The sequence below is a fragment of the Topomyia yanbarensis genome, chromosome 3, assembly GCF_030247195.1.
Source record: "Topomyia yanbarensis strain Yona2022 chromosome 3, ASM3024719v1, whole genome shotgun sequence".
Classification (NCBI taxonomy): domain Eukaryota; kingdom Metazoa; phylum Arthropoda; class Insecta; order Diptera; family Culicidae; genus Topomyia; species Topomyia yanbarensis.
The window spans coordinates 258,877,738-258,898,951 of NC_080672.1; the positions used below are offsets into that span (position 1 = coordinate 258,877,738).

General features: G+C 40.0%; 1 protein-coding gene and 1 non-coding gene across 3 annotated transcripts in view; one reads left to right on the forward strand and one right to left on the reverse strand.

Annotated features, from left to right (window-relative positions):
- Positions 1-20,011, forward strand: part of LOC131693210 (BMP-binding endothelial regulator protein) — a 277,957-nt gene extending 257,946 nt beyond the window's left edge. For both annotated transcript variants that reach the window (XM_058980858.1, XM_058980859.1), the window contains 2 exons: positions 10,227-10,666; positions 10,778-20,011. In XM_058980858.1, coding sequence (XP_058836841.1) covers positions 10,227-10,666; positions 10,778-11,947 — 1,610 coding nt within the window. In that variant the 3' untranslated portion in view covers positions 11,948-20,011. The remainder of the gene's footprint in view (positions 1-10,226; positions 10,667-10,777) is intronic.
- On the reverse strand, positions 9,681-9,786 carry LOC131694357 (U6 spliceosomal RNA). The gene has a single exon (XR_009306471.1). It is a non-coding gene; the product is annotated as a U6 spliceosomal RNA (small nuclear RNA).
- Positions 20,012-21,214: the final 1,203 nt, after the last annotated feature.

A 21,214-nucleotide genomic window follows, 5' to 3' on the forward strand; every position in this document is an offset into this window, starting at 1 on the left:
AAACCATATCTACTTCTCGGCATTTTATGAAAAAATAAGGAAAAGGTTTGAAATAAGTCGGGATAAGTGTGTTAATTCAAGGAGCACACTCAATTACCAAAGGCAGCAAAATTGGGAGTCTACCAAGGGCCCCAGAAGACCACGCAACTTCACTGGCTATATGCATTTCAATCTGCTTCTTCTAAGGCCTTTGAGTGGCTCATTCAAATACATTTACGATACCTTTGTAGACTTTGGAACCATACCAAGAACGATTCGTCGATTCCACTGTAATCAATCCTGTCATGCAACCATTGCACTTTGGGACAAATTAAAATTGAATACCAAGTACAGTCGTCCTGCATGGTCAAGTAAGGCCGGTGGCATGCTGACGCGAAATCCGAAACACTAGTTGTAAGTGAAACGAATGCATCTTAATTGTACCAGTATAGAGCGTGTCAAGAACGTGCAATCCCATTAAACACAAAGTGTGTGCCGGCCTCATGGGTATCAGTCTTTTTTACACTTCGTTTGATAGACGTTACGAGGTCTGACAGAGCCACATCAAACATTTGGAGTATCTAGACGTTTATTGTTTGACGTTCCGGAACAACTGCATGGATATTCCAACGCGCTTGTGATTTTTTGTAAGGAAAACTTCCAAAGTAAAGCATAACGGTATTTTATCGTCATTGAAGATGATCAGATAAAACATGTTTTAGCCAGGCGCATACTTCATTGACGTTTTGAGGAAGTTTACAATCTTTCAAAATTCGCCTGCGGTCATCCAAAAACTTGCATATCGATGTGTATTTTCCGCTTATCCTTTCGAGACCGTATCTATGGATTTATTTTTTTTGCTGCTTTCTGTGGTAGAAAGAGAAAGTTCAGAAGGATACTGTTCAGACCATGTAGAGGAGAATACTTCAAATGAATTGATAGGAAAATATATACTTTAAGAATTCCGGATGTGATTCAAGCTATTCTGTAAAATAGAAGGAAAGCGAGTTATTACCAAGATACGCGATTACCGGTATTGGAAAATATATTCCCAGGTTTTTTGCAACTTCTTTCGAAGACCTCCCGGACGTTCGCTACTATGCATCAAAATTTGCAGGTGGGTTATCTTGCTTTTGACGGGACACTGTGACCATGAAACCTCAGCTTCCTCCAGCAGTAGAAAAACTTGCCAAAAATCCTTCAAATCCTGCACAATTAAAAATATGATCCTGTTCTGACAAGTGTTGAATTGAAAATGAATAGTCTATCAAAGTCAGGGCTTGCCTCGATCGAGCAATAAATCTTAAAGTGGTAACTACATGCTGTTTCTCAGTATTATTACAAATAGCAACACTTTTTTGCCCGATGGCATACTGAAAAAAGGATGAGAAGAGCAAAAGAAAAAATTGATTTATGCTGAACTGATTGGAATGAATCATAGAGTGCATTCGATGAATGAATGCAGTTTGACTCATTCAGGATTCAATTCCTCCCTATTCTGCAGACGTTCAGCTCATTTCTAAAATAGATTAAATCGCTCACAACCAGTGAGTGTTCATTCATTGATCGAATTGTAGAAACATGGTGATGTAGAGAAGATTCATCGCAGTCTCTCACGATTCGTCGTTCCACGCTCACTATGCTGATTGTGAGTGGCTGAACCAAGGATGAATGGTTATCAGGTGCAACCAAACGAATGAGTGAATTTTCCCATACCTGGTCATAGGGATGCTATATTGCCAATTTAAAACCTAAACTGCATTTTTCTCACAATTCGCGTATTTTTATTTTGAAAATGATTATTCCATTGTACTTCTCAGATAGTTTTACACAGAAAACATATAATAGAACAAAATGACTTGAGCCGATTCCCAGACACGGTCATTTGAAACAAACAACTCACAATTTCTCACACGTTTCTCGCTATATCTTAGTAATAAAGCAGATTGTCAAATTTCTGATAATGCCATCTTGTAGAGATTTTTTAGACAATTAGTGTTGCATTTCTAACTCAGTTTACCCCAAAATGTAAATTTATTTCATTTTCTCATCAAAGACAAAAATATAATGAAAAGTCCACTTGGACATTTCCAATACCCCCACCCCCCTACCCGTGGACAATCGTCGACTTTCTTGTGACCCTTACCATTTCCTAAATTGTCCACGTGGTATATGGATGATGCCATTTACGGGTTAGTAAAAGCTTTCATTTAAGTTTGGTCCAAACGGTCTAGCCATCTCCGAGAAACCAATGTAATTGCTATTCTAAGTTTGGATACTTCCGCCTGGGCGATGGTGGCCAATGTGGTCAAAGAGACTTTGAATGGCCGTTAGTGACCTAGACTATAAATCCAAGCAGTTGTGTTCGCATTGTTGAAAAAAAATCATCTTTACACAATCATCGCAGTATCCGTTGTAATCGATATTTTCTATATGATCGTACAAATCATCCTGTAATTCAGGAACTAGAAGTTAAACCCACACAAAGTTCAATAGCAGCCGATGGAAACGTTGTACCTTTCATTTAAGACTAAGTTTGTGGTAATCGATTAAAAAAATTCCGAGAAATCGATGTGAACAAATTATAACAACATTTTCAATGTAACCGTACTCTTCAACTCGTATCTCCGGAACCAGATGTCGGATCGAAATTCAATAAATTCAATAGCAGCCGATGGGAACGTTGTACCTTTCAATTGCGACTAAGTTTGTGAAAACCGATGTGGACATTTTGTTAGCACACACACATACTTACACACATATATACACACATACATACACACTAGACCGGCAACAATTTTGATTTTTTTCTTTCGGAACACTGCTAAATCAAACGGTAATAGACCTTTCTCGTCAAAAATTTATATATGATAGAATGCTTCCTTTTTTATCCCCGATTCGTTACTGCCTATTGCGGCGATGATTTGGTACCTCTAACTATTGAAAAAATCAAAAATAGTGCAAGCTGCTCATTTAATCCCATATTCTGAATACCTATCTTGCCTTGTTTCCCCGTATTTTTACACCATTTGGATTAATTTCCTGTGGGGAATACTAAAAGGATGCCAGATCTGCATATATATTAGTAAATCTGCAGATTTTGCATTTTCACTGCAGATCTTTTGCAGATTACAAATATTTAGCAGAACAAAGCCTATGCCAGCCAATTTATACACCAGCCTTCAACATTTTTGATCATTTAAATTATATACATACTACATTTCTACGTCAAATTTATTGAAGATTTTTGTAGGAATCTGCAGACATTTATATTTTTACTGCAGGCTATTGTTTAAATAGACCTGGCATCACTGATGCTGAAATGATTCATTCATATACCTGTCAAAAACATAGAGCATTGTATGAAAATGTATAACCTCACTTTTCTGACAGTTCGGTGTGCTTGTTTACCTAAGACTTGTTTACATGGACTTTAAAATTTACATTACTTGAATACTTTCGATGCTCTTTGAAAGAATATCAACTCAAGAGGGTGGCATATGCTGAATCGCAAGATCAAGCATTGGGCTATAAACGATTGCTTTCTGGATGATGGATAAGGATTTGTACACATTTGTTTGTTTGCTCGTGGGTTAAGTCCTAACAAGATGATCCGATTGATTACTCATTTTTAGGTGGTGAAGTTTACCTGAACTTTGTAGGTACGAATTCGGTCAATGATAAGTTGTTGAAATGATTGTGATCGTTCAATGCCCATTTCGAAGAACGTTTCCATTGGTCAGAATGCCTACCAGCGTATGATAGCTGCAAACATGAGGACAACAAGGTTATCACTTTCGAATGGAACAATTATTTATTATTCGTGTTCAAGTTCCATTACAGGAAAAGTTTCGTAGATTATCGCATTGTCGTTGATTTAGCCGGCAAATGCAAAATAGTGCTCGGCACTGACAATAAGAAGTAAGAAGGATTTGATAGGAGTGATAATAATGCAAAGCATTATACATTCTGGAAGAATATCAGGGAGGAGAAATTATATGTAAATTTATATTATATTCCGAGTTGCCATCATTTTTGCACCGCAATAAAGCTATCTGCAACTGATGTCTTGTTCAAATTGGCACGAAATAACTAGGCAGCGAATGATTAATTTCATAGTCAATTTATTTACTTTTTCGGAAGGATAAGTAATTAGTATGTTGTGAATATATATGTGTCGCCGGTGCCGTGTGTTATGGTGGTACCGGACGGAACCGTTGGTCAGCAGACAGTCCTTGTCGTACTGGTCATAGATGCAACGTTTTTTCTCATCTGATAGCACTTGACATGTTTCGGAGATCTGTCTTAACGCTCTCTACTTAGCGCAGGATACGCGAAACCGCTGCTAGCTTTCGAAAGAAAATTCTTAGTTGCTGCTACTCTATCAGTCTCTCTCTCTCTCTCTCTCTCTCTCTCTCTCTCGACTGAGGACTACAATTTCGGTCGACTAAATTGTGCTATGAAAATTGTACTTCCTGGAATTTCACCTAACGAGATCAATTCATTGTGAGGAATTTTGCTGCGTTCCAATATTACTTGCCTCTGTAGGTGATGATGTGTGTGGATTCACTTCGGCAGCCAGGTCTTATGTTTTGGGTAATTTTGCTGTCTTATTCTGCTGAATAAATCATCTGACTAAAGCCTCTACGTTATACTATGGTCACTATAAAAACGCATTGCTATTTAATCTTGTAGCTCTTGGCAAGTCAGTCCTGGCACTGTTCTCGACTCATCCTGGCACTATACCGCTGACGTCGCACTTATTACGGTGGTCAAACTTGGCGAGAGCGGCAGTGGTTTCGTCGGCATTGTTCACTCGACAAGCAGGAAGTGCAAGGACTCTGCTACTTATGCCTGAGCCCCTCGTTGAAACCTTCGTCCTGTCGGAGTGTTAGCTTCCTCCGATACCGGAGCGTATTGCTGAACCGAAGCAGTCTGCTACTGGCGCTGCTTCCTTCGAATCGGAATCGCTGAATATTCCTGTTAGCCGAATGTCCAACGTGGCCGAAGGCAAACCGATTGCGGCAACACCACCAACCGTAGCTGAAATTTTGGCCTTTAATCCAAGTCCCTGCCATTGACATAGCGACAGACGAGTGCGGCGCAGGTTGGACCATCGGTTGACACGGTGCCGGACAGGGCGAAACAGCTGCAACAGGAGCGGACCTAGTATGGGGTGTAAAGGTCATCAATTGCCATAGATCACCAAAATGCTCTGCGACTAACATTGTGAACAAAACAAATCAAACGAAATTGATCGCAACAACGATAAAATAATCTAAATTCTACCCAAACATTTGAAAATGAGAAAAAGGCAAAAGAAGTTTTGGTCGAATTCATAATAATTCTATTTAAAAATTGAATACTGTTTTATTTAGTTTGATTGCGCATATTGTTTACATCAGACACACCCCTTAATTCATTGAGTACGTATTTCACTGCCTTTATAATCCTTTTGGAATCAGTTACAATAATCCTTTATAATCATTTTATAATAAGTGTATTGCTAGTTAGGACTTTTATATCAGCCGGGCTCTTTCATAATTTGTTATAAAATCATTATCAAAATTCTTCATAATCCATTGTTGCGTTATGTTTATGTACATGGCCAGATAGATAATTTTTAACTGGGACGGAACGTGTGGATACGAAAAAACCTAATGTCAATTGTAGCCAGGGGAGCTGTCAAATGCAGCGAAAGGGAACCGTCAAATGCAGTCAGGGGGGACTGTCAAATGTAGCCAGTCCATTTAAAATATGTAAGGAAGAAAGAGTGGCTATGCAAGACAAGAGATAAAATGAACAGAAAAAAGAAAAAGAAAACATCTATCCACAGGTTCTGTCCCAGGATTTTAATAGAGAACATCGGAATTCGATTTGTTTGCATATGGCAGTAGGCCTTTTTCAAATGTTTGGCTAGAAATTCCTTGCTTCTTCAATGAATCATGTACAAGAAAAGTAAAAATGTTAAATTTAACGGAACAATGTATGATGCCGACATCAATTAAAAAATACAGCTGAGCGACCTTGTTGGGAAAGTGTTAACCGTGTTAACATTTGGTAGCGAACCAAACCAAGTTTCTCATACTATGATCGAGTCAACAAAAATTCCAAGATCATGTAAACAATCTCTTTGAACTGTCAAAAAAGTTAGGTTAAACATTACCATGCAACGTTCTCCACCGAGAGGTTCACTTTAGTTTGTTTACATAACCAATGAACTTTGTACCGCGACTCACTACTTCATTTGCTGCGTTGCCAGGAAGCCAAGCAAAAATATACAAAACAGTGCTGCCCAAACACATATTTTGAGTCCCACCATTCTTGCAAAGGTGAAAAAATACTCAACATTCTTGCATTTTTCAAATTTAAAAAAATCATTAAAAAATCACGATAGCTCTAAAAAGTCTCATTTCAGCGGAAATATTCTTAAAAATGTGTAGTCTTTTGAATAAAAATAAGAAAAAAGGGGGTTAGGTCGGACGAGAAAGGTCTATTGACTTTACATAGCATTTATCAAATATGAGCATTTTCCGAAAACTCTAGTTCACTCACAAGAGTTTTGAAGATTGTAAGTGAAAATATATGAAAAATAGACAATAGAAACAATAAATTCAGTTAAAAATGCCAGTGTCATCTTGTGCATCCCAAAATCTTCAGATATATAGCTTAAGCTATAAGGATCAACATTGCCGAAGACTACAAATTGATCCGATTTTGCAGTAAAAAGATATTCTTATATAAAGTTGTGTGTTGCCTCTCTTTCTCGCACATGCTCAGAATAGGAATTTTCTAAAAAATCGGTTGGTCTTAATAAGCTACGCGACCAATAAGTTTTGAGGTATACAGAGTTACTGTGGATTTTTTGATTGGATTTTAAGTTTTAATTTCCGAGTTTCCATATATATTACTATAGAAACGTGAAACCTCTTGTAGGTAAACTAGAACTATTGGAAAAAGCTCATATTTAACATATGATCTGTGCGTCCAATTACCCTTTGAATTAGCTGTGTTCCGAAAAAAAAGGTCAAAATTGTTGCCGGTCTAATACACACACAGAGTATGCCGGGAGCTGAATAGGGCCCCTTACACGCGCAATAAAAGTGTCATTACTAAGTAATGACATTACTAGAATTGTATGAGAATTCCGTCATTACTCGCCTTACACGATCATGAAAAGTGACATTACTGCTCAGTAATGACATTACGAGCGCCTCGTGTAAGGGGCCCTAATGACTCACGGAAACATGAGCTAAATGGCGCAATGAATCAGCCCCTAAACGGTTCACGGGGACGAGAGCTAAACGGTGACGTAATAGATGGAGACAAGAAGCAAGAGAAGAGCCGAGAGTTAAACCAAAGCTCATAGGTCGAGTCATTCCTTGAACCAAGTGAGGCTCCGAGATAGAGTAGAAGAAAGAGGTGCGACGAAAGCACAGCTATCCCCCCACGAAGTAATACGATGACGTAGTTCCGTGGGGAAGAAAGGCGTAAAAAGTAAGGATTGTTTTTAGTGATTAGGCTCGAACGTGAGTCGTGAGTCCCACACAGTGCCAATACACTACAGGCCAAGCTTTTGAAGCTTTTTAAACCTTACTATAAAAAGAAGATGTGTGGGTAATGTCAGTGACATAACAGGAGTAAAGTAGAGTACACTTTAGGCTGTTGATACAATTGCTAAAATTTTGACTATCTTCTGATAGATTGTATTGAAACAAGTTATTTCGTTATTTGTAATGGAAATACCGAGATATCGATACACGTACATAGAAATCTAAAATATTCGAACACATTGATCCTCATATGGTAACCCTGAAAAGAGCATTTAATGAAAGTGAAACAATTCATTTGGCAACAGTACAAAATCGAATATACTTATACCGTTATTTCGCTATTTCCTTTAGAAATACCAAAATAACTTATTTTAATAAAACCTTTCAGAAATTTGTAAAAAAATGCAGCATTCGTATTAACAGCGTAAAGTGCATGCTACTTCATTACGGTAATGTCTCTGACATTACCTACCCATATTTCTAATATAAAACAGAAAAATTGTTCTGAAAACCAAATAAACGCATAACCTAAGGTGATTTACAGCCATACTTGTGTGAAATCCCGACAGAAAAAAATCCGTGTTTGTCAGACGAGCTTTCTGTCCCGTTGTTGTAGTGATTTATGCCCCCTTATTGTGGTGAAGTTTACCCACCGAAAATCTGACATGACACTCTACTTTTAGATTTGGCAAGAGATTATTAGAGAGTTGATGCAAAAATCGGCAGCTCGTACTGTCAAACGACTATTTGTATCTGACAGTTCGGGCTACAAAATTTTGCCTCAATTCTCTAATAATCGACAAAACACTGTCAGGTACGATTTAGAGTTCCTACATTAAAAGTCTGGTCAAGAAAAAATTGACAGCTATAGCTTCAAGAAATGCGACACAAAAAAGTTGAAATTGCTGATGTGCGCAATAATCTTAGAAATATATTTTCCGGATCTCGACGAACTGATTCGAATAGTATATGACACAAGGCCCTCCGGGCCTCGGTTAGAAAGTCGGTTTTGGAAGCAATTTTATAACCTTTCTTTATGAGAAAGGCAAAAATCTGTACTCTCTTAAAAATTCACTACACCTCATTTTTAGAAAATGAATTTTTAAGGTAAGGAAGAAACACAAAATAGACATCAATTATGAATTCAGCGTCACAAAATTACCTTAATGTGAAGTTGTCATCAAATTCGTGCCACTTTTGAGATTTTGTCCGACTTTTGTATAAAAGGTAATCATTGTGCGAAGACCACCCCCGCCCCCCCAGCCTTCAACCCGATTAGCTGGTACGTATAATTTGTATTTGTATTTGTATAAAAAAAGTCCAACTGACAATTTGTCTTAATGAACTATACTAACTAAACATAATTAAAATAGTGACAATACACAACGACGAAACTGCGAAGAGTTCATGACGAAGTCAAAAATTTCAGCAAATTCGTTGAAGCGACGACTCATTGCTAAAATCGGACTATTGGTAGCGTAGTTAGTGCTGCGCATTTCAGAATGCAGCAGGGCTCGAGGGCGAAGAGAACGGGTAGGCGCGTAGAGGTTGATTTGCGCTAGTAGCTCCGGATCATCATATTCAGCCAGCAGAATCTTTGACACGAAGGTAGCTTGCGCTGCATGTCTCCGTCGTGTTAAAGTATTGAGTCCTAAAAGACGACAACGGTCCTCGTACGGTGGTAGGTTTAATGGATCGTTCCACGGCAATTCACGTAACGCATATCGTATGAATTTACGCTGGACTGCTTCGATCCTAAGGCTCCACGTAGCTTGATACGGGCACCAAACGACGTTTGCAAATTCCAACTGCGGGCGCACCAATGAGCAATAAAGAGCCTTGAAGCATAGAGGATACCGAAATTCGTTGGATATTTTGAAAATAAATCCCAGCAAACGATTGGCTCTGTCAATGGTCGCTGAGACGTGATGAGTATACGTTAGCTTATCATCAAAAATGACTCCTAGATCCTTCACGTGGTCGGCGTTGTAGTAGAGTTCCTGCGATGTTATAGTTGAAGGTAAGCATATTTCTCGTTCGATAATAGCTGATGACAAAACATTTTGCAACGATAAGGACCATCATGTTTCTTACACACCAGCTATAAAAGGTGTCGATAAGATGCTGTAGCTCACGGCAATCGGCTAAAAAAATGTGGAACGCTTCACGATTTTGCGTGTCATCCTTGCACAGGGGCCATGCTAATCTTCTCTGTATCGTTCCAATTTTAGTATTTGTCCAGCCGAAGCTAGTCTATACTAATTCACAAAGGTCCGTAATATTGACCGACGTTCAATCTTTTAACATCATAACACATCTACAAACTTGGGGTTATCCTTGGGTGTTATAATTTTTAGGATCTGTTTCGGAGAACAGTGGATATATAGAAGTTCAAATCAACGTTCTCACTAATATTGAGGCATGGGGCTCCGCGTAACTTTTTATGCTTGGTACTAGAAATATTAAAGAATTTATAGGTCCATTTGAATCGATATGAGGAAGTCGTAACCTATGAAATTCTAAGGTGCCCTTCCCTAGCTATTCTTTGCAGCATAAACAGTGTATTATTTTTATTCAAATCTTGCAACGTACGAATAAAATGTTGAATTCACTCTGTACTGGTGTGGAAATATAAAAATAACGCATGACATTAAGACCTACTCAGAATATATAGTGAAATTTTTCTTTTTTCAGGTTGTCAGCTCAACGGCCAACAGGTTACAGGCGAAGCCACTCTGAGCGAAGATCCATGCGTTAAGTGCACGTGTGATGGTCGCAAACTGACCTGCATGAAGAAATCCTGCCCCGTACTGCAATGTCCAGCTTCGAAACAGATTCGACTGCCAGGGGAGTGCTGTGCCCGATGTAAGGAGCGTCGGGAGGAGGTGAAGCGAAACCTTCAAACGCATTGTATCATCGGGAAAGCAGTTCACTTAAATGGGAAAACCTACTCGGCGGACCAATGTGCAACCTGCGAATGTCGCAACGGAACATCGTACTGCGAAAAGAACACCTGCCCCCTGTTGGAATGCGCCGTCGATGACCAGGTTCAAGGACTTGCCGACTGCTGTCCATCGTGTCCAACGCAGGCAGAATTCAAGTCCACATGTAGCGTCAGCGGAAAAGTGTACCAGGTTAGTACTTTTACTTTGCTTCAGTGTAGTATAACTACAATTATTCTAAGATATAATGAAAAATATTTATTACGAAATGATAAAATTTTGATTATTGTTTTTCTTTCCCAGAACGGTGAAACCTGGAGCTTAAGCGCCTGCGCATCCTGTGAGTGTCGATCTGGGGAGGTTCGCTGTGCGAAAATCCAATGTCCGAAACCCAAGTGTAAACCAAACGAAACATTAATCACTCCAAAGGAGCAATGCTGTCCCAAGTGCGTCGAAAGTCCCGGAGTGTGCACGGTGTTTGGAGATCCACACTACAAAACCTTCGATGGGAACTTTTTCAGTTTTCAGGGGTCTTGTAAGTACCAACTGACGGCGGATTGTAAGGAGCACAGTTTTTCGATCAGGGTTACCAATGATGCCCGTTTGACAAAATCGTCCTCGTGGACCAAGACCGTAACACTCAAGTTGGGCAACGTTAAGGTGAATCTCGGCCAAAAAATGCGAGTGAAAGTCAACGGGACGAGAATCGATCCACCGTACCAATTAGGAAATGTGCTAGATATTTACAAAAACGATGAGGGAACAGAAGTAGTTGTAGCTACCGAACTTGGCATCAAGCTAACCTGGGATGGAAGTAATTTTATACAAGTAGAGGTTCCTACTATTTATAAGAACAAACTGTGCGGGCTTTGCGGAAACTACAACAGCATATTTCGGGACGATTTAGTTTCGAGAAACAGCATTAATATGACCGACAACGTATGGAAGTTTGCTCAGTCATGGTCGGTCGGAGGGGAAAAGGCTTGCACGCGACCGAGAAAGAAAGAACTTGCGGCAAAAAATGCACAATGCAAGACGAAGAAGTTTTTCACATTTTGTAAAATTATTAAAACTGACGTTTTCGGAAACTGTAATTCTCAGCTGAACCCGGAGCACTATTTCGAATCGTGTAAGTTTGATATGTGCGAGTGTCCCCACAAACAGTGCTATTGTGACAGTTTAGCTGCGTATGCACACGAATGCCAACGGCAGGGCATTCGCTTACCCAACTGGAGGCGAGAAACTAACTGCTATCCTAATGCAACGAACTCGCTTATCTCACCTCACCATCATCTGCTGATGCAACAGCAGCCACCACTGCGTGGTGGCAAGCAGCAGCAGCAGCACCACCATCAACAACAAAACAAAAATGCTATAATTAGGCCCAACCAGCGACATCGGAAGAAACAGCGAAGGCCCAAACTGATGCCAGATTCGGGCTCCCGTAAAGCACCACCGCCTTTGTTTTCCTAGAGCACGGGCAGAACCAATAAAACATGACCAATTAGGGCCGCTTTTAGGTTACGAGAGGTAAGCAAGAAGAAGTGTGAGGCGAAAGGCAAAGTCAGACGAAATCGAGTGATTGCACATCTAGGAAAATGCTGTTCTAGTTGAGTTTTATTAAGCGATTTTAACTTAAATATTCCCACACGTAACTTATTGCTTTTGACTAGCTAGGCTAAGGACAGTTTTAGAGTTTAGTTGTATGTTTTGACAATTGAATGCCAAAAGAAGAAAACTGATCACTCTAAAAGCAGTGAAAGGAACGAATGAAACTCACTAGCCGATAGAAAATCGTTCCCGTTTTGTACATATAATTTTAGTCCGCTAGGAGAATAGTCGCATCCTATTTGTAGGGGTTATCATTTTGTACATTTGTTTTTATACTTAGTGCGGTTTTAATCTCCTATTCTATCGCTGTACAGATTTTAATTAGAGTTTTACTAAATTTCATCAGTATTTATTATTCACCGAACAATGTAGCTTTAAGATTTAGTTTAACAATACCAACTGAGAACATTGAAAAGCTAATTCAGTTGAAATGGACAGGTTTTCGAGAAACGTGTAAACTGATGTTATTCAACATGAAATTTTTTAAGTGAAACACTAACGTATAGTTTGGAACTATGTTGGCTCGCGTTCAATTAACTCGATTACACTACTTGTTGCTCTTTTTGATAAACCACCTCACAAACATAAATTTTGATGTCATTAAATAATACGGGAAGCAAGATTGTTATTTGAAAGTGGTCACGCGTTATCCGCATGTAGATTGTTTACCATGTCGCAAAATACCGTGCTGCTCCATCGCAGTATTTTTCCTGGAGAACGCTTACCTATTGACCACAAATCGTTTCCTTGGAACTAGACCTGAGAACGACTTCATCTGCACACACCTTGTATACCCAATTGTGTGCCGCCGCACAGGCACCAAACTGTGCCCGGTTGCGATGAATACGTGTAAAGTGTAAATAAACCTCGTAAAGAAAACCTGTGGCGATGACTCAGGCGGGGGGGTTAGCAGTTTGCTTATTTCTCCTGCCAATTTGTTGCCAACCCTGCGCGAATCGAAACGTCGGGTTCGAAGTCCATCTCTACTACTTCCGACTGGTTTATTTGCTCCCGTCTGGTGCAAAGTTGATGGCGATCATTCAACAGGTGTTTTGTGTTACTGAAATGCTTTACTTTTCTTTACTCGCTCGCTACTATGTGTTCTTATTTTCCCAATAAACTAGCCCCGTAGATCGCACGCGCTACTGGCGTCGTTCGTTGATGATGCTATTGCGGCGGCCTTTATTCTTGGTGCCGCCCGATTTCTAAACATCGAAAGTGTTCTCCAGAAGGGTAGTGGAATAGGTATCAAAAGTTTGTTGCGCTTTTATTTTCCTGGAAGAACGTGCACTCTGCGGAAAGTTGTTTAGTCTAAAATATAGATGGATTACTTTTTAGAACAGGTAAATTAGACCAGGAATCGTGAGTTGTATATCCTTAAAATTTGCGTTCGAATAGTCTGCCCGGTTCACGTTGGTAAAAAATGTCTGACGCAAATGTAGTACCATCTTCACGTTCTTGGAATTAGAAAATTCGTTCAAACTTTTCTCATCCATCTGTGTTTTTTGCATTAAAACGCTTCATTTCAATCGATGGTTGATTTTGTATCATTATTTTGAACGCTAGCTCTGTTATTCATAGAGAGAAAATTTCAAGAATTTTTTGAAAGGTAAAAGTGTCTACTATAATATGTAAAACTGGGTTTTCGATCCGCGCATTAAAAAAGGTTTCTACCTGAGACGCGTGTCACAGGTAGAAACCTTTTTATGGCATTATGCACGTTCCCAGAATGCTTCGCGTTGCACTCTATATGTGTACAGGTCTCGAGAGAGTATTTCATGCTTTGATCTGTAGAGGGCACCACTGCTGCCATGGCCGAACTGCGTCTGCTTGTAGCGTATCTGAATAGTTAGTATGCCGGTGCTGTACATGCAAGCCTATCGCGTGCCCGTGTTTTCTCTTTCTCGTAACTATGCGATTTTTTAAAGGGCACTCGCGGGGCCGCAAAAGGCGCAGTAGTCGACCCTTATCGACTATTCCCCATTCAAGGGGAATTAGTTTACCACCGAATATGTGAGCATGTCCGCGAAGAAGTTGAAAACTACGAGGACATTGAACTGGACTACCCAAGATCGCATAGTTGTCCCGTTTTCTATGGGATTTCCTATCTTTATGGGACTGATATGCGATCATGGGCAGTGGACATCAGTTATGTGACATGCACTATCTTCAGCTTCTTAAGTAACTGCTTGGCTTTCAAATCCTGCGGTGAAGACGTGACATACAACCGCGTATCTGGAACAAGATTAGCCTTCAAAATCGTGGCGAAGTGCCAGTGCAACACGCGGTATGTAGGTTTGAGTCCCACTATTGGTAGTTCGTATTGTATTATCCTACAATAACTAAAGAACTTAACTTCTCTGAACACACTTGGACTTTCGGATAAGGAACTACACTCGGTAAACTGTCAGTTGTAAAAGAGACCAGCTCTCGTATAGAGTTTGTGATATTGTAGAGTCCCGTACAGAGGGATGCCCACTGCACAGCATAAAATTATGCCTATTTTTATGTTCTTGGCACCCACAATTTTTGCTATAACTTTGAAAGACTTCGACCGAGTTACAATCCATACCGAGTAAATTGAAAACTTACCGATTCGTGGTTTACTGCACTTGTTTATAATGAAGAGCATTGTAATGTAATTTATTATACAATGTTACAAAAAAGTATAATAAATTCAATAAAGTGCCTTGTTTAGTCGATTGAAATATTTTGCCATAATATAGTTTTTATCAACACTAATACTTCTCGTTCATGTTCTCCGAAAGAAGAATTTTTGTTTACTTTGCACGATAGGTATCCATCTGACAGTTCGAGTGGTAGATTTTGCTTCACTCTGAGCGGGCCTTTAAACATAACCAACGCCTTTGCTCTCGTACATTCGATTCTATTTATGTTTACATTGCTCGACTTTTCGGACACTTCCAAAGAACCAATCGATTTTTATCGTTGCTTTGCAAAGTCAGCCTTAGTGAGAACTCCATGACGTTTTTGTACGCTGTCAGCATTCCAATACTAGTACGTTCGCTCGAGTTTCGACTCTCCATCTTCCTCTACCATGAAAGTACTCGCATTTCCTGATAACGTTGGTGCGGATAGGCTCTTGGCGTAAGTCGGTATCCTAAAATTTGGATGGTCGCACAAAACACTATTTCAATTTCTACACACGTTCCAGTGGCATTGGCAGCACCTTACCTTTCATAACCTCGTTGTGCTTTCGTCGAACTACTTTCTTCTGCTCTATCTCGGACCCTCACTTGGTACGTGTATAGGGCTCGATCTTTGAGCTTTAACTCTTAACTTTTCTCTTACTTCTTGTATCCATCTATTACTTCGCCACTTAGCTCTTGTCCCCGTGAGCCATTTAGTTGGTGATTCCATGAGCCATTTAAGCCCAGCCTCATCACGGTCTACTCGATGGTCCCGGCGGTGAACTCACCCTACTCCTATTGAGAGTTCCCCGATGGAGGAATTTCATCGAATACCAATACCCGTTTCCTTGAGCCTTATTGAGATCTCTCCGGATATTATCCGGCTGCGAACTACTATATTCCAACTGTGAATTCCCTGGCAGCGAAATTTCTCTCGGCACCCATAACTATCGTGAGCCTCCTTTTTGTCACGATATAGTCGGATAGACAAATGCGGTGCATCTGCGAAGAGTTCCCCGGCTACTTTCATGGCTGCTTCGCCGCTTTCTCTGCAACTTGGAGAGTTTACTAGTAAATGTTCTGTTGACAGCATCCCAGTATGCTAGTTATGGCACATCTCATCGACTATCAACTGCCATACTAGGCAACCCCTTCAAACTTATTCGAACCTAGGGCATTCGAAGACCACGTGCTCCATCTTTTCTCGTACGTTAATACACTTCGGGCAAAGGGGTGATGAAGCATATCCAAACCAACTCGGATACTTTCAAAAGCATCCGTACCCAGACAAAAACTGCGTTAAATGGAAGTTAACCTTGCCATACTTCCTATGCACCCACACCACCGTATTTAGGATGAGTCGATGGGACCTTCCTTTCTCCGCTTTATACAACTCTTGCTGTCATTTAGCCAACGAGCCCGTTCTGATCAGTTTCCTTGCATTTCGTGTATTACTCTGCTGGTAGCATATATTGGAAGAGTCCTCAGCCAGAGTAATGCCGATTGGAATCATCCCAGCAATGACGCATATCACCTTTAATGATCTCATTATGTACGCGCTCACGACACGAACAGCCATTAGGTGAAACATGCTTGTCAACTTCGTCCGGTTCCGCTTTGAATTCGTCATACCTTAGTATTAGGGATGAGTAAGCTGACCAACTCTGACGAAAAAATCCGTACACTATGAAAACCGTTTGCCTGAGCGTGATGAACGATTTCGCTTCGTTGCGGTATGGTGTACGGATTTTTTCGTCGGAGTTGGTCAGCTTAGGGATGAGGCACCCGCTAGGAGATGTCTCATGCTGCATCTTGATCATCGACCATCACACCCAGGTACCTCAGCGCACGCATCGATGGAATTGAGTGTCCGCTAACACTGACACGACACGCTGGATGTTTTAGATTGCTGGCCAGCATGTCTATTGTATCTGCCGTCAACATCTGCACTTCCTCGAGGGTCTCGCAGGTTATTGTCTGGACAAATTCATCTGTAAAGGCGACTCCCCTGGCCAATTACAGTGTTAGGGCCGAGTAAGGTGTCCTGAGGTACTCCCGCCGTTTCCCTAATCAACCTTTGCCTAATCTTTGTCTCGTAGACTAGTACTTGGTTATGAAAGTAACTTTTCAGAACCTTGCAGAAATAGTTCGGGATCCGCATTCTGTGAAACGCTATGGCGATAGCCAACTTCAATGCTTTCTCGGCGCTCGTGATGATTGTGCGGATGGAGCCCACTGTCGAGATCTCTTTCCAGAATCCGAACTACCTCTGCGATAGTCCGTTCTCACTTTCAGCTTAGTTCGTCAGCCTGTTGTGGATTGCAGAAGCTTACCAAGACTACCCAGCAGGCATATTGGCAGATACGATGCAGGATCTCCTGGTGGCTTCCCTTCGTTCTGACAGCAACACCAGCTTCTGGATTTTCCATCTATCCGGATCGGTAGCTTTCTTCGCTTTCTGCCCTGTCGTCACTGTAAGGAGCTTGTCGTTGAAGATTCGATTCCAACGTCCGCATCAACATACGGTGTAGGTGGCCATGTGGTTGGGTCGCCCTCAACGATAATTTTCAATTCGTCAACGCTCATTTCAGTATCATGGCCCCAGGGGTAAGCGTCTTCTTCTCTGCACAGCTTTTTGTAGCAGGTGGACATACTAAGCACTATCTTGCGTTTAAAAGTGGTCCTAGCCGCCAGCATTATCACATTCTCTCTGACTGCCTCAGATCTTGCTCACTGAAAGCGTCTTCTGGATTATGGGCAGGCAGCACGAAGAACGCTGAGCCTTTCATTCCACCAATACGCCGGACTCCGGCAATTCCTCGGCTCCATTTTCCTCGGCATTATGAAGTCACACGCCCTCGCTAATGTTTCCGACAGCTCATCGGCATTCGAAATTAAAGCGAGGCTGTCAGCACGAAGTGCTTCCACAAAAAGGACCTTATCGAAGTCCTTTATTTTCCACTTCCTCTCACCAGTCCTCACTCTTGGCGTTACAATGCGATTCCACCGTCCAATGGTTTAGTGATACACCTGGTAGTCGCTATGCGTGTACTGCTAACTAACTCGTCAATTCATGTTATCCATCAGCGACGCACTGCAGAATGTTACGTCGATAATGGATTCCGAGCCGTCTTTACGAAATGTGCTAGCGGAACCTTTATTGCAATTGCAAACAAATTAGTGCATGAAACTGAACCGTTAAACGGGGAAACAAGACACCGAATAGTGCTGAAATTATCACAATATTAAACTTTGATTAGCTAAGAACAAATAATTTCTCAAAAGACATTATACTTGGATTACGGCAATGAGAGTCAAAGGAGACATAAATGGGAGATAGAAATGAAGGTAGAAAACTACAAAAATGGTAAGTTTTTAGTACACATGTGTATGTTATATATACAAATTGAACCAATATACTTAATACGCGTCGATTTCCTGCTTAAATGGAATCGAAAGTCTTACTGTAATGTTATAATCCAATTGATACAAACATTACAGTAAGGCGGGGCTAGTTGATGGAACGATGACCTCGGAACATGTCTGGCACTGTACACGAAATGGGTCATCGGAAAGTCAATTGAGCTAACACCTTCCTAAATCCGTGAACCAAGTTATTTGCATGAATGTTTAAATACATGCAAACATCTTTCTTCTGTAAATCGCTACCAGCTAGTGGGAGATAGGATGGTTAACACACACACACATTATACTTGGATTACGGCAAAAATGTGTTTCACCCTCTTCTGGACGACGGCCATTCAATTGTCTCGTATATTTTCTTCATTTCTTACATGTCACTTAATATCTCAAATATAATCAAGTTTTTCATTCGATCAATAAGTTTCTCGCAAACCTGTACTAATCTGAGTAATACTACGCGTTACTTACAAGAGAATAAAAATCATACAAAAAGTATTATTACCTGACGAAAATAGCACAATTTATAATTCCCATATAAGATCATACGTAGCAAACAAGATTTTATTTGTTGTTATACAGAATGTTCGCGGAATTCAAAGCAGGAAAATATATGTAGTGCGTAAGTATATTGAAGCGCATCAAACGAACTGCTGCTATACCGAATTAAATCATCCTAGCTCTCTCGAAATTGTATTTTAATATCCACTACATACATAATTGCGCAAACAAAACCCAGTCATTGCACGGAATAGTATTAAACGACTCAAATTACAGCCGAAAATCGAAACGCTACTCAAATTCACAAAATCTTCATGTTTTCTTGCAGATGCAATTTTTGAAAGTAAGCAACCTTTACATTCCATCTCATTTTTCAGTCATATGTATACAATTAAAAGTTTAGAATAGTACAATTGTCGTCGAAACGACGTGTGAACAAAAGATTACTTACAACTATTTTGGACAATAAGAAATCACCAAAATTGATGACTCAAATACCAGTAAAAAAGTGAATATGATAAATTCCCAGTGAACTTTAACAGCGATCAACTTCAAGTGCCAACTCCAAAATCGAGATTATCTAGAACTAAAACAGAACTAGCGCAGAATTCATCCCTTTAGTACTGTCAAATAAAAATAGAAACCGTTAATTTCTGTAAATCATTTAAAAATCGATTAACTACCAACATTAATCGCCAGTGGTTGTCTACCAGTCCTTATCATAAAATATATACCAGAATTCACTAGCATCACAAACACATGCACACACAAATTGTTTCAGCTTAGCCAAACAGTTGATTTATATTCTCGCCTAACGCAAACATGCAACGAATAAACGATTGAATCAAACTGGCAACCCAGAAACTTATCGGCGAGTCTAATTTGCTTCATGATCATAATGCCACTATTATTGTTGATTCGAGCAACGGAAAAATGATCTCTTGATATAAAACAATGTAATATTTTTAGTGAATGCCTATAGCCATGTAAGAGGAAGTTGAATGAAAATTTTGCAAGCAGAACACGGTTTAACAAAGCAAGCAGTGCAAGAATATGCCCGGTATTTGGTTGGAAAACATATACACAAAACTACACACAGAGATTCTGTACCAGTAAACGAGGAAAATTAAGAGTATATGAAGTAAACTAGCGTGTATGAGCAGAATAAATAAAAGAATAAACTACCGTGATTTAGAATTTGTTAGTAAAACGATTGCATTGTTCCTATGTTATATTTGTGCGCAAAGAATAAGATGTTAATAGCGGTGAACTTTATGTGTATGAAAAAGTAAAACTGTATTGAAAATATTTAATTGATGAGCAGTGAATAATAAAAAAGGACACACGAATAGTATTTATATCCCGTATGGGCTTTTTCTGCTTCTAAATTGATATATCACAATCCTGTATTTAGTAACCTTGCTGACAGTTCACCCAGCTTGAAAAGTAATTCGGTTCGAATAATTAAACCCGATTTAATCTGCCTGTGGTTGAACTTCGTAGCTGACCGATTGAGTGAAAATACATAATAGACCATTCGTACGGTGACTTTCGGACCGCTTAGACGCTCTTCGCTAAAAAAATATACGCGACTTTTAACTCTAATAGTGAAACGATTCCACATATTGTTTAGATACTACCCTGAATGTGTCATTAGGCTGTTAAATCATACGATGTTTGTTAGGGTTTCCAGTCCGTGCAGTATAACGATATATCATATAGAGCAATGTTGGCCAACCCGTTTTCAAAGTTTTTCTTTGTGCTCTTCACCTGTGAGAGGTTCTGGCATGTTTGCTTTTATGTGAATAACAGTTATTCGACCAGCAGTACAGTAGAGCAGTACTGCTTCTTTTCTTGGAGAGCCGCCTGGATTAAACAAAGTTAAGTATCGCTATTATAAAACGTTCCCTATACTCATCTCTCCTGCAATCTGGGCCCGTGCGAAAATGCCTCCCCTACTGAAACTATATCCATGTAGCTCAACCGGGCCCTTTCTAATCTTTTTTCAAAGACAATGAAAATATGTTGGAGATTTCTAGAGTCATGATAGAATGATACTCAGCCGTGACAGAAACATCGAATATAAGCTTAGGGTGGTGGTTAATAGTTTGAAGCGCGCAAATGATAATGCAATAAAAAGAGGACAAATATTTCTTCTCCAAAGCTACGTTGTAAAAAGGAAATATATTATTTCAGGGTCCCCGAAAATAGGACTCAAGAAAGCACTGGCGCAAAACCGAAGCAAGTAATTTCTGGTCTCAAAAATTTGAGTACAGAAAAGGAATTCCCAACATTTCATGAGAGATTAAAAAAATATGCGTCTTATGTGGAAAGACCGGACTTCAATAGCCGGCGTATTTTACTGGAGTACCATCTCTTGCTTCTGCGACTCACTCATCTCGATAGATCACCACAACAAGAATGAAAGTAACAGTTTTTTTACTCTTCAGACGAGTCACACTGTTCGGGAGAGTAGGTTGCAATTGGACGAATTTGACAGAGGTTCTTTCAGCAGTTAAACACGGTGAAATGTTTCTTATCAATCAGCTAAAGCTAC